This window comes from Calypte anna, chromosome 5A (assembly GCF_003957555.1).
Source record: "Calypte anna isolate BGI_N300 chromosome 5A, bCalAnn1_v1.p, whole genome shotgun sequence".
NCBI classification, from domain to species: Eukaryota; Metazoa; Chordata; class Aves; order Apodiformes; family Trochilidae; genus Calypte; species Calypte anna.
Window position 1 is genome coordinate 31,323,708 of NC_044251.1, and position 14,150 is coordinate 31,337,857.

The window sequence follows — 14,150 nt, forward strand, 5'->3', positions numbered from 1 at the left end:
TTTCTTTCTCTCTCTTGCCCTTCAGGGCTGCCTCTCACACTGCTCTGTGCAGAGTCTCTGGAGGCACACTTCATTGCACACTGTGTTACTCTTTATTATAATGAGCTGAGTGCTCATTAGAGCATCACAGAGAGACACAATTTTGGTTCAGGAACTCTGTAATATTAGTCTGGTACCTGGAAACTAACCTTACCTCAAGCTGGGTTCTGTCAAAATGTAAGTGTAGCATGTAGTGAAGTAGATGATATAATGGCACATGTTTATAAAATGTACAGATGAAAAAGTGAAGGAAATCGTAAATCCACAAAACTCCTCTCACTCTCTCCTAACATTCAGCCAGCCCTCTGCTTCCCACCTCTCTGATGTTGTGGTCCATACAGAGGGATGCTGCCCTCACACCTCGGTTTTAGAGACTTCCCAACCAGGCAGAGCACACCCATTCCCCAGAGTTTCTTTCATATTAATTTTTTCCTTTTGTAAGTTTATACAGTGAGTATGAACCTAATCAAGAGGTCAGTGTTGATTCCTCCTGGTAAAACGAAGCTCTGTGTCCCCATTGTGTTGGTAGTGCCAGTATCACTGTGGTTGAGCAGGCACCATGGTGGCTCTGGCTTGTGCAGGGCTCTGTGGCTCAGCTGGGCTGTGGGTCCTGCTGCTTGGTGCAAAGGGGCTCCCTCTGCTCACAAACAGCTTGTGTAGTGTCTGTCACCTGAGGATGAGCACAGAGGCATGTAAAGCTTGAGTCTAATTCTTGACACGTGACTGAGATCACCCTGGGGTGATGCTAGGTTTGAGGAGACTGATGCCTAAAACTTACCTCGAGGAGTACTGGTAGGACCAGTAAAATGGAATTTGCTAAAAAAAACCCAAAATCCTCTCTTTTCTCAACCTTATGCTTATCCAAGGGTTTTTTTAGTTCACCCAGCACCAGCTGGTTAAGCAAGCGTGATACTGTTAAATCAGGGGATGATAGATTCCCTGGATGGCACAGCCAGTGTGCTGGGTGTGGATGCAGATGCAGGAGTGAGCAGTATTCTGACTGCTTTCTGGGGGGGTTCTATTAAATGCTGCAGAGCCTTGAGAGTCCACAGTCCAAACTGGGCAGGGAGCTTGGCAGAGTGCATGGCAAGGGGCTGGCTGTACCTGCCTCAGGCATGTCACAGGCTAAGGGAGCCTGCATAGAATCTAAGAGATGCAAAATCTCACTTATCAGCAGCTTTTATTCTTATTCTCATTTTTAAAATGGTGTGAACCTAACTCTAAGTGGCAGTGGAAGTGAGAGCCTGAGAGCAATGAGGCATATTGCAGACCAATTAATAGCTGTTGCTTTATTCTGTTTCCCCTTTTCTCTTGTTCTGGGCAGGCAGGAGGAGGCCTGAAAAGCAAAATGCTTCTATCCAGAAAATATATGGGGGAGGGATGGAAAACCAGACAGATGAGAAAGAGTCCCCTATCCAAGTAACACCAGGCTAGAAGCTGGAAACCATTCCCTGCACAGGCTACCATAACCTTCAGTGTAAGGCAGGGAAGTTTTCTTTTCACACATCACGTATTTCAGAGGAGTGTTCCCCCAAATCCATGGTCTGATTTCCAGCTGTGGTTGTATTATTAAGTAAATAAGGACTATTGTTTGGGTGTTAGAAGCCAGTCATCTTAAACAGAAAGAAATGAGACAGGCAATAAAGGCAGCAATATTAAGGAGAAAAGGGTCATGGCAAAAAATGCAGACAGTGCTGAGAAAAATGGTTCTTTGAAACTAATGCTCCCTAACCCAGTTCCAGCACCAGCCATGGGAATTCAAGTGGGGTTTGAATAGGGGTCTTGGAGGTCAGTGTTTTATCCATTAAGCTGTAACTGTCTTATAGTGAGTATGCAGCCTAAGAGACAATTCAGAACTTTGCCTGATTTGTATTCTGTTTGCACTCTGGGGAATTGGTTGCTGCAAACCAAATAACGCTGTAACGTTGTTCAGCTGATAACACACCAATTATAAAGTTCACTGTGAGATCGTGCTGTGAACTGACTGAAGGTTTCTGCATCTGTTTTGATTTTGGTAATCTCTTCAGGTTGTAGAGTTGTATGCATGGGTGTAGGGGAAGAGCTTGGAGGTTATGGCAGTTTATTAAATCTTCCAAAGTATTTTTCTTTAATTAAAAATTCAATCATAATACAGCTTTGGATGCTCATTTTCACAGTCTTCTTGGGGGTGAGAAATAATTGTTGCTGCACCTGAAAGAGGAATTTGCCTTTTGATCCCACCTGGCTGTAGATATTAGATTACTTTAGAGGCTGGGCTGCCTTAAAACTGGTCAAGTGGAAGACGTGCTGTAGGTGGGAGCTTGCTGTTTATAAGAGACCCTCCACCACCTCATCTCAGCCCTCCTGAATTTGTTGTCTTGGGTGATGATGGAGCTTTAGAAAACAGGCTTGGAAAGGCATAAGGAGAAAAGGAACTATATAAGGTACTCTTGAAACTTTACTCAATCTCTATTCATCTCTCCTTTCTGTAGTTTGTAGATTTGTGAGTGGGTTTTGTTTCTCTTTTAATTTTTTGTCCAAATCATTGTATAAATTGCACTGAACAATTCTAAGTATTTCAGTGCTGTTATAATAAAACCCAGTGTGCTGTTATGAAAAGCATGTCAGAGGGTGTTGAACACTCCCAGCCTGTACAATGTCTCAAGGGCTAAACTTTATTTAAGCTTCAGTTGGGAGGTTATCTTTTAACAAGACTGTTTGAAGTTTCTGACAAAACCGCTACATGTTTTAGGCAGTAGAAGAAAACCCAAGGAGTAGAAAGTTATACACTTGGAAATTCCCCAATATGAAGGAGGACAAGATGGGCAATATAAATCACTTTCACCCTTATCAGCTATAACTCTCTTTGCTACTACTTATCAGGTATAAATGTGAAGTCAAGGGAATTTCTGTGGGGTTTTTTTGTTTGTTGTTTTTTGGTTTTGTCTGTTGGTTTTTTGTTTGTTGTTTGTTTTGTTTGTTTGTTGTTTTGTTTGGTGTGGTTTTTTGTTTTTTTGTTTTTTGGGTTTTTTTGTTTTTTTTTTTTTACATTTCACTACCACAGAATAACTGAGTCTTTCATTTCTCATGTTTATTCAAAGATGATTTGGTTCTTTATTCTACTTAATGAACATTAACTTGAGCAAAGCTCATGTTATCCCCTTCTTTTAAACTGTTGTAGCTTTCTAGATTGTCAGAAGGACTTTAGATTTCTAGTTAACATTTTTTTAACTTTTACTGAAAACTTATTTGCCTTAAATTTTTTTTTTTACCCCCCTTCTGCAGTTTTCCACTCATGATACATTTCACTCTGCTGGACACCATGGCTCAGTAAAAATAAAGGATGCTGCTTCAAAAAATCTTGATATTTTACTAGACATGGCTTTTTTTGGATCTTAGACAAGGGTTTGTACTATTTGTCATCCTTTTGTGCAGTGATCTCCAAGTGAACTGTGCATGAAGGCAGTCCACTGGACTACAGGAAAAAGATTCTAGAATTACAGTAGTACATGTATATAATTTATAAATAAATATGTACTGGGGTGAGTAAAGTTTTTTACTGATAGGGGTGTGCAGTCAAAGAAGTTTCAAGACCACTGTTACGGTGACTTTTTAGCTCATATGGTGTGTAGCTGGCCATTTAGTAGACACATAACTCCTAAGAAATAGTGCTGTATGGTGGCTCTGCTTGATGGCAATGTCACAGGGGACAAGAACAGAGTCCAGCATTATTTTAGAACAGTTAGAAGGTTGCTAGGGGGAAAAGGATACAAATCACAGGAAAGGAAAAATAATTCTTCCATTATTAGAAATAGTCTTCCCTCTCCTCTTTGGTGTCTTGTGCATTGCAAACAGTGTGCAGCTTTGATTTAGAAAATACATAGTCATCTTTGAAAAATCCCAAACATTGCATGCAAACAAGCCTGGTGCACAAATGTACATAGGGATCTCTTTTCAATTTTGGCACTCATCAAATATTCTTATCTGCAGGCAGTGAGGAGAAATCTTTGCCAAAAAAATAATGGAAGGCGGGAAGGGGGAAAGGATGCGGCTGCCAGGATAATTTTTGTTAGGTATTCTCAGTAGTTTTGGACAAAACATCTCATTCACTAGCTCTCCTTGTGTTTATTTTTACTAAAATAATCTGAAAATTATTCTTCATGGGAAATTTTGGGAGAGAACCCCCTCACTGTTTACAGGAAGTTAATATACAAATTTTTGAGTACAGCTTATTTATATCTGGGGCTGGTTTATGCCCACCTTGTAAAGAGCTGTATCTTTTCTGCCATGTACAGGTACAAAAGACCAGGGCTGCAAACACTCACTTTTGATCAGAATTAAGATACTTACTCTAAATACGTACTGTGACTCAGTTGTACAGATTATTGTTTGTGCACAACTGTAGTTTGTTATTCTTCCTAGCTGAAGCATATCTGGAAACATTGAGGCCACATTTATTGCCCATCATCATCAGTGCAGAACAGGATTTAAGATGAGGCTCCAGTAGCCCAGTATCATATGCTTGGTCTGCTTCCCGACTTGATGACACAGGTGATATAAGAGATAAGTTGTTGCTGCTGAAATTGCTAATGGGAAAGTTTCCACCAACTTCAGCAAGGGTGGATTTGGTATCAAGTGATGCAAAATTATCTCAGAATCCAGTAAAATGTTATAAAAGATTATTGTAGGAGCTTCTACTTACATACTATATGACATGAAAAAGTGGAAGGAATATGGATTATCTACTATTGTTACAGGAGAGAGCTTCCCTCTGTGTCTGCTTTGCGGTGTTACATGGTAATGAAGGATGTGGTGAGTTGACATGACAAATTGCTGACCATACTCTTTCCACCCTCAGAGGTCCTTCTGCAAGTTGATGTTTTTTCCGTGTCTGTAAGTTACCTTTTATTTCCAACCCATACTGTTTATAGAGGCACAAGTATCAGAAACAAGGGTCAGCCATTCTTCATCTTAAATGAGAAACCTAATGTCTTGGCCTTCTGTAACCTCAACAAATGCCACCCTAGCACATCTTTCTTCCTGAAGCAGTAGAGATCACCAGCTTTTGCAACCATCCTGTGCTGCACAGCCTTTGCTTTACTAACTGCTTTCTTAAGAAGTTCTTTCCCAATGAAAAGCATTCTGGCAACCTGAAAATCAGGCAGGTACATGCCTTTAGAGAACTGCTAGTAATAAAAATACATTTAAATGTAATTTATGATAATTTTTTGTCATCTTATTCCACTGCAGTCTCTTCAGCTGTTTTTACATGCTTTCTCTACACTCCAGCATCCTTTACATAAGAAAACCTATCCTTATCTTCTCCGTGTGCTTCTAAGAGGCTTATGGTAAAAATACTTCCACTGGGTTATGATGCCCACAACATGCTACAGAGGTGTCTCATAGTGCAAATATCTTACCTGATCAGTAAAACATGATGTTTGAATGTGCATTACTTAATGTTGGATAGCATTAAATAACAAATGTTAGTACTAGAAATTAACGAGTGCAATTTTGGAGTGAGAAGCACATAATCTCTCTTTGAGACTATGGTAAAGTTAACATTTCATGTTTTAAATTCAAACCCCAGAAATTTATATGACCTCCTCGTAAATTACAAGCTACAAAAAATAATGCATGCTGTTCAGATGACCACTACCTACAGCTGCTGAAACCACATGTGATAATCTGTCTTCTAAAGCCTAAAGAAAAATTCAAAAAGTGAAAATTGTTGTGGAACAATACTGGGGGACAGCAAATGTTTGGTGACACAAATATGAAAGCTCTTTTCAGCTGATATCCCACGTAAGTTTATATTGACACTCAGACCATTGCTAATGGCTCTTAAAATCAAAGACTTTAATTTGTTTTAACATAACAAAAATGTTATATGGAAAAGTGAAGTACACCTCTTAAAATCTGCAATACAAAAAGGGTGTACAACAGACTATTCTCTTTTAATACTCAGCCTCTTGAAAAGACAGAACATGACAACATCTGAGGCCACTAATGGGAGCAGTGACTGATTTCAACCTGCTACTGGAGCAGGTGTGGATGGTTAACTACAAGCAAGGAGGTGCCTTCTGCCTACAGTAGGGAGATGACCATGCTGGTGGATGCAGACCATGGAGGCTTAGAAGGCAGTCTTTGTGCCACTGGCTACCATGAAAACAACATAAAAGTGTTTATTTAATAAGGACTGTAAAATGTCCCAGGCACTCAGGACTCTTAAGCACTTTCATACTTTCAGGGCAATTTTTTCTGGCAAACTTTGATCACATTAAATAAATTTCCCATGATATCATAATGGTCCATTTGTTATAAATGTGCTGATTTGCGGATGTGCTTAAGCTGACTTAAGCAAGAAAGCATTGTAGATATCCTGTGTATGAAGTGGCAGTTTATTTCTCTCCATATGGTCCATAGCTTGTTCCATTCTGCTTAACGTGGGGTCTGGGCTTGCAGGCCCATTGCTCATCACAGCTTATAGAGGAAAATTGAAGACAGTCACAGAGTTAATTCTTTGCAATACAGTTATTTATTTAATGTGATACCTAAGATGTTTGCATCAGTCAAAATATACAGGTGAGACTTGACTGTTCCCTTTTTGGATTGAGGAGGTGGAGGTGAAGTCATCTTAGGAAAGGGCATTGCATGAATTGAAAGTCAGTGGTTTCCCAGCAAGAAAAAATAGGGCTCCCTGAATCCTCAGATCCTTTACAATATTGGGTAATATTTTTCTGCCATACGTTTGTTGATCACTACTTGAATGGATCTATAGCAAGAGGTTCAAGGTTTAACACTGGGACAGCAATTAAATGTAAGACAAATGCTTTCTATCAACTTCCCTCCCTTCTCAGAAAGGGAAAGGAAAGAAAAGAAGGGAGAGAGACTTACGGGCTGGCAACCAAGCAACACAGCTTTAATGAGAGAGTAATTATGAGAAAGAAAATAACATAATCCATGCAAATACATACCAAAACCACTATTGTACTCCCACTCGATAGCCCTCACATCACCACTGAGGCTGCAGGACAGAACCTGGGAAAGTGTTGGACTGGACTCCAGGAGTCAGTGGCAGATGGGAGCTGGATGCAAGAACATAGATTCAGGAGGGCAAGGATCAGGATCAAAGACAGAAGTGGTCCTAGGACACCAATGGTGTATGAGGAGAGCTCAGCTCTTTTGATCCGTGAGATTTACACTGAATATGACATGTATGGGGTGGAATACAACCAGTCGGTCAATTTTGGGTCACCTTTCTAGTCCACTCCTCCCTGCAGGAGGGTTGTAGGTTTTACCTCTTTACTCCTTTCTTTTCCAATGCACAAGAAGTTTGACAGAACCAAGCAGTGGCTTTGGTTCTTTCTGCCATTCTCCAGCAGTAACTATAAATGTGGAGCATTATCAGTCCTAGAAGCAGACACTGACTGGAAAACATGCTGTTAATTTCTGCAAGTGCAGCCACTTAGAGAAGACTTAACTGAAAAGTAAAATACTAGAAAGAAAATTTGTACTGTCCTGGCTTAAACCAGGACACACGAGTTAAGTCTTTTCTCCTTTAAGTCCAGGGCAAAACTAACTCGGACCTCAGCAGTGATGGGATTGCATCCCATTTGTGGTTACAAATTGATAGTCTCAAGAAAAATTTTCATTTACATAATATACTCACTGTGGAAACAATTGCTAACTGCTCTTAAAGTGGCAGTTAGCAACTTACCTCATTGCACATTAATTTTATTAATACTGAATAAGTGTATTGTACTGTCCTTTCCAGTATCTCTCCTGCTCCTTTAAAATGAAAAGCATGAAAAATAGAGATTTGAGAGAGAAATAGCATATATATAAATATATACAAATATACATAAATGTTAAACTTTGAGAGGATAAGGAATTGGGGTTTTTGTCCTAGAAGCATGTTTAGCTTTTGCAAAATCTCACTGTATGAGGAAATGTCTTTCAAAGTCTATTAACAGCTGTGAAATTAGTTTCCAAATATGAAATATATAACTGCAATATTTTATATGCTGCATTTGTGAATATATTCATACAATTATACTGTAGTTTTTTAAAATCAGAGTGTAAAAGTGTCTGTTGAACTTTAGGATCCTTAATCATAAGGTCACTGAAATGAAAGACATTGCCATCTACAAATGTTGTGGTTTGTGCAATATGTATAAGATGCCTGTGGGGAGTAACACTGAATTAAAAAGAGGTATGCGTGCAATAAAAATTTATTTGGAAAGGTGTGAAAATATGTCCTTATTAAGAAAAAAATTGTCTTAATCATGCCTGCCTTCAAATAGCTCATAGGTTGTTACAATTTTATCTTTGTATTATGATTGTAATAGGTTTTTTACAGTATGCGCAACACATTTGACAGTCATTGTTTCCATTCTTAGAATTAGCTGGGGTTTGTATTTGGACATGAGTAATTTTGAGGCTAAGATTCTCACCTTTCTGGGTTCAGACTATAGCTCTAGGAATTAAAAATATTTAACATTATTATCTTATATAATTGTTTCTTCTGGTAATGAAACTCTCCAAATGAATGCAAGTTATAGTATCTGGACATCTCTGGAACATAAAAGCCCATTATGCAGGCAATGGCCAGACTGCTTGGAAATCCAGTGCAGCTAAAGCCTCACTGCTGTGTTCAGGAATTCTGATCTTCTCACACAGATCTCAACACGTTGCTGAAATAATCTATTTATCCAGCACATGGTCTTTTTTTGAGGACTGAATAGAAATCAGCTAGTGGGTCTTAGTTATGGTTAGTCCCAGTGTGCTGTTTCTAATCCAGGGCCATGGAGGTATTTTAGCAATGTCAAGGGATGATTAGAGGCACTTCTGCTGGAATGTATCCTGTAGTGCTTAATGAAATTAATTTGGTTTGTGACAGGGGCACTGAGAAGCAGCACTGGGCTTTGTCCCACTTGCTGTCACTGTTTACTAGCATGATTTTAGATGTGTTATTTGCTGTGCTTTTTAACATGCTCAACACTAGCAGGAATTGGGGACAAGCTGGAGATTTTCAGATGTTCTTGAAGGTCCAGGAGAACCACATCTTTAAAACCAGATTATTCTAGCTCAGGAGATATCTAATATTGTTGCAGCTGTAATTTGTGTGTAAGGAGAATTGTATCTACCTGGTTTAGCAGGAAGACTCTTCTGACAGCTAAATGCTTTCTCCTGTCCCCAAAATCAGTGACTATCTATATCCTGGAAACATAAAAGCAGAGAAGTAAAAAAGACTGCTCAGAGCTTTCCTTAGGCCATTGTCTTGCATCCCTCTGCCTAAAACAGTGGAGCCAATATGTATGATCTGGGTAATCAGTGATTTGGGTCCATAGTTAATTGGAGATGCATTTTTCATGTTTCGTCCTTCTTTTCTAGTATGTGCAGTAAAGTACTGTTCACATGAACAAACTACAATAATAGCCTAAGCAGTGTATGTTATTCAGAGGAACAGCCACTTGACTCCAGATAAAGTCACATTTTAAATTAATGAAAAGCAGGATTGTTTGAATGAAATAAGGTAGTGCCCCAAATCAAACCACACCTCAAAGCAGAAAGGTGTAGTATTAGGAAAATGCAACCAAATGGAAAACCCAGGAAACTGACAATAAAATGTTTAATTAAACAGAAAAAGAGATCTTATATTTTTATAAAAAAAGAAAAAAAAAAAAAAAAAAAAAAAGAAACACAACAGAATAAGCTTTGCTTAGGTCTCAGTGTTGGGTTTTAAACTTCCTCTATCAGTTGAAAACTGAAACCCTCCAGTCATACAGAGACTTAGGGCAGAAGCTGCAGCTGGAAGGGCAATGCACTAGCAACTAAGATTAACCAGAGTTTGACATCTGTGTTTTTATTAGGTGCCATTTCACCAACAGATTCTGCAGGTCTTTCAGTTAGATCACAAAAGTGATCTTTCTTACAGGAAAACCAGTGAACATGACAAGCACTCAGCTGCTCTGCTCAGGTAGAGTGGTGTTTGTAGCCCTTGGTCACCAACAATGGTTGGTGCACTGAAGTGTTTATGCAGCTGGAGTGCCTTGCCAAATTCAGCCTATTTGTTACCCTCCTGTCTTCTTGCTGTGTTAAACAGGACTCTAGGGTTACTCTTACGTGTGCTGCACTCTGAAAGCACTGCAAGGATGTGAGGAATTTGTATTTTCTCCTGCAGACTGGTGTTCTCAGGGCTCTGCAGGTTTTGCTCCCATTACAGGAGACTTCAGAGCCTCCAGTGCTGACTCCAGTGAGAACATCTGGACACATGGGATGCTATATGCCACCCCTGTTGTAAAAATCGTACATCTCTGCTGTGTTTCTAGGAGCTCTTCAAGAGCTCTGCCATTCCTGGAGCTTTAGGAGGTTATCTGGGTGCTGTGGCTGCTCCAGGTTGAGTTCAGACTGATGAGAAAAAGGTACCAAAATAGGTGAGAAATATTTTGAGCAATGGTTTACAGGAGGGAAGCAGTTCATTTGCAATGCACTTTAGGGAACTGGGTTCAGATTAGGTAACACGTCCATTCCTGGTTTGTGTAATGCTGGGGTGGGCACAAAGTGTCTCAACAAAACGCTGCAGTGACAGACAAGTGGGTGCAAACCCTCCTTCCCCTTTTCACATGCTAATCCTGGACTGGTTTCCTAGGCTCACACTGTGGGGCTAAAGTCATGTCATGGGAGAAGTATTTTTTTAAGCAACGTGTGTTAGAAAGTGCTGTTAAGGACATAAATTCATCAGACAGTGAGTACTGGCCATGGCCTGAGCTAGGGAGAGGCAATTGGGATTGCTGACTGTCCAGTGGGTTTATTCTGCAGCTCTTTGCTTTTTGTATTTGCACTGTCCCTGTTTGTATAATCACAGACAGCAGGTGCTGTTTCTAGACACATTAAGAGAACTTGTGAGCACACTGACAAAAAAACCCCAAAGATAATTCCATGTGAAAAAGGGAAGAAAACCCCAGCTTTCTCTGCTTGCCACCAGAACATGGCAGGGCCTATCCAGTTCTCCCTGTCACGTTTTCCTAGCATTCCTTCCTCTTCTCATGCTATAATGCACCCATACCCTGAGGCAAACCTGGGAAGACTCCACGGCACTGGAAGTTTGTTTACATTTGTGAGTGTAAGGTTGACAAAAAAAGATGGGGGGACCTGTCTCAAGGGCCTGCCACCGCTGAAAGGCAGCCCATCAAATCCGCTGCAGCTTCACCCAGGTGAGCTAGCATTGAAGTATTAATTTGCTGTTTGGCTCACCAGGACCTCCACTCTTATTGCTGCAATATTTCCAATTTTTCCTAAATTTACAAAGCCTTGATTTCTGTGAGTAGGCCATAATTCTGTTGTAGCCAAATGGCAATGCCCAGTTAGGGGCATGGCAGAGCAGGCAGATGAAAGCCTGCAGAGATAGCAAGGGAAGTGGAAGCATTATTTCAGGGAAAAGCCAACCTCCCTCTTAAGGAGAATATGGATGCACTCAAACACATTTTTAGACAGCTCATGGCAGGATGGAAATGAAGGCCTGTAGCCTTTCAGGGGTCTCCTGCAGGCACAGAATGGTCAAGGAGGCTTAATTTTGCAAGGCATGATGATTGAAAACAAGCTGGTTCTCAGAACTAGCTGTCTGAACGGCAATAGCTGATGGCACATTTTCTACATCAGATGCTGTGAGAGAAGGTATCCTTCTCCTTACGGCTGTGGTCTCTACAGTGGTTATGCCAAGCCAAACCATGTATGATATTGGTGGGTACCTTGGTTTAGCACAAGGAAGGCAGAGGTGCGGAGGAGAGGTAATGAGATCTCATCTTTGCTGTCCCCAGCTCCCAGCCTGTAGATGAGCCGAACAGGGGCTTTCCCAGCTGCTGATTGCAGAGGGAGGGTACTCACTGCTTACATAACCTTGGAGCAAATTTTGTCATGTTTTTAAATGCTGGAGATTTCCCCCCTGTCCTTCTCTAAGCTATTTGATCAATTGTTTACCTCCTTCTGTGAAAATGCATTTCATATGCATTTATGTGTTTATGTTGATACCCCAAGTAGGGTGACAGGTATGGACAGCAACCCAAAAATAAAGCTTTTGCTCTAGCTGGATCCTGAATTAGCCAAGTGTAAAGCAGCTGTCACCCAAAGACTCTATTGCCATGCAGATAGGAGACAGTGTGTAGCAGCCTGGGCAGCAAGCTGTGCCAGTTCAAGCTTTGGGTTGGACCTGGCCTCTAGCCAGCTGTAGGCAACAGGTTGACAGCAAGGTGGGATGTGGGCCCTCGGTACCAGTGGGGCCTCTGGGTTTGGTTCTGCACCATGCAAACACCCATGCGCTGTATGAATAACAGCAACTTTTTCTGGCTCTAAGGTTTGTTTGCTTTTGCTGTTTCTTGGACAGTGAACCCATGCCTTGAGAAAATAAGTGAAATATTTGTGCTACCAATGAGGCAAAGGCAGTGCATCTAATCTTAATCTATATTGTCTGGACTTTCGTTCAGTAACTCTGCTAAAAGAAAGAAAACGTTTCTTCTTTAAAGTCCCTTCCCCGCCCCTGCCATACAAATAAGTGTTACTTCCTGCCCTTCTGCTCTCTTGATAGAGCTTCCCTTTCCTGTTTTGGTTTTGAGCCTTCATATAGGTTCCTGGCTTGTCTCCCTGCCAAATTTGTCTTCTGTTCTGTAATCAGGTGCAATACCCTACTTGCGTTTAAACACATGTGCTGGATTTGAGCACATTCTCCTGCGGGATTACCTGAGCAGGTCTCCCCCCATGGCAGGCACGTAAGTATCTGGGGACGATGGCAGGGAATTTGTTGGCCAGGGTTAATGTGACTGGATGGGAGGGAGAATGTGTATTGGCATAAAGACAGAAGGGCTGTGTTTTGGTTGTAGCCTCATAGGAGAATTTATAATTGCATAAATGGTAATTAAGCTTTTATGGCAGTGCTACATTAATATGCATCCCCTGTCAGTGAGGGAGAGGCTGACTTGATGGAGTGAGCCTTGAGCCTTTTTCAGTCCTGATCTGCCTCTGTCAGCTCCAGGGCAATTGTCACAGGATTATTTGCATTTCTACTGGGATTGAAGGAAAACCAAGGCAAACCAAGGACAGCTTTAATGAAATACTAGTATGTTGATTTCCTGTATTCACTGACGGGTCTGTCTCTCCTGATTATTTGTTGTGATTTTGATCTTTCAAAGCCTTTGTTTAAGGTATTTTTCTACTGAAATATGGATATGGCTGGCCCGTGAGCCGTCTGTCATGTATTTTCAATGGACAGTTCAGTAGTGTTTGCATAGTGTGTGTTTTACAAAATCAGTTACTTCTTGATTTTATTTCTGTAATTTATGGCTGAAGGGAAATAGTGTCTATTAATAGCAACTTGATCTAGACAAGTTGCTTTTTTACTGTTTTTGTTTTGTTTTGTTTTGGTTTTTTACTAATTGGCCTCATAGTGTTTCCTCAATCTTTACTTGATTTATTTTTAGGATTTTCTAAACATTTACTTCGTATTTATTTTTAGGAACTCCCAAAGTATACCTTCAAAGCGGTATACAAAATCTGAAAGTGAACCACACTTCATTGCAGAAAGAAATGTTGCCTGAATCAGATGTTAACGAAGCAGTGGAGTTTCTCTGTTAGGAGACAGGAGTGACCCTAATTTGTTGGAGCAGGTGGAAGTTGAAGGGAAAGTTTCTCAGAGCACAACATGGCTCTAGAGAGTCTGGCAGCCTGGCAATGATACCAGTTCTCTGAATCACAACACTTCCTCTGTGAAGTGCGTTTTGGAAAGCAACTCTCTTAAAAGATTTTTTTAAGATGCTGCTTTGAGATAATGGTGGCTGGAGTTCCCCTTTGTAGCATTTAGATTCTTACACTTCAGTTTGCAAAACCTACCAGAAAAGTGATGGGTTAAAATTAACTCCTCTGCATATTTTCAAAATCTCAACCACATAAACTAAGCAGATGTGGTGGCTTACAAGGGCATCAATCTGTCCTTAACTCCACTGGCCCTAAATCTCCACTGATTGGCAGATGTGCTATTTAAGGGCTGTGGCGGACACTGAAGGTCAGAGCCTTCCACAGACTTTTGCTGCTGGTGCTGAGGGCTGACCTGTTCTGGACTTAACATCAGGCCCAGGTGG

At 40.7% G+C, this 14,150-nt stretch overlaps 1 protein-coding gene across 6 annotated transcripts in view; it reads left to right on the forward strand.

The window, feature by feature from the left end:
* EVL (Enah/Vasp-like) overlaps positions 1–14,150 on the forward strand; it is a 146,424-nt gene that overhangs the window by 54,391 nt on the left and 77,883 nt on the right. For 2 of the 6 annotated variants that reach the window (XM_030452453.1, XM_030452454.1), the window contains exon 1: positions 12,675–12,785. The exons of 2 other annotated variants lie outside the window; for them this stretch is intronic. In XM_030452453.1, the coding sequence (XP_030308313.1) occupies positions 12,775–12,785 (11 nt within the window). In that variant the 5' untranslated portion in view covers positions 12,675–12,774. Of the gene's footprint in view, positions 1–12,652; positions 12,786–14,150 lie in introns of those variants that run through there. 2 more of the 6 variants (XM_030452449.1, XM_030452452.1) reach the window with 2 other exon arrangements.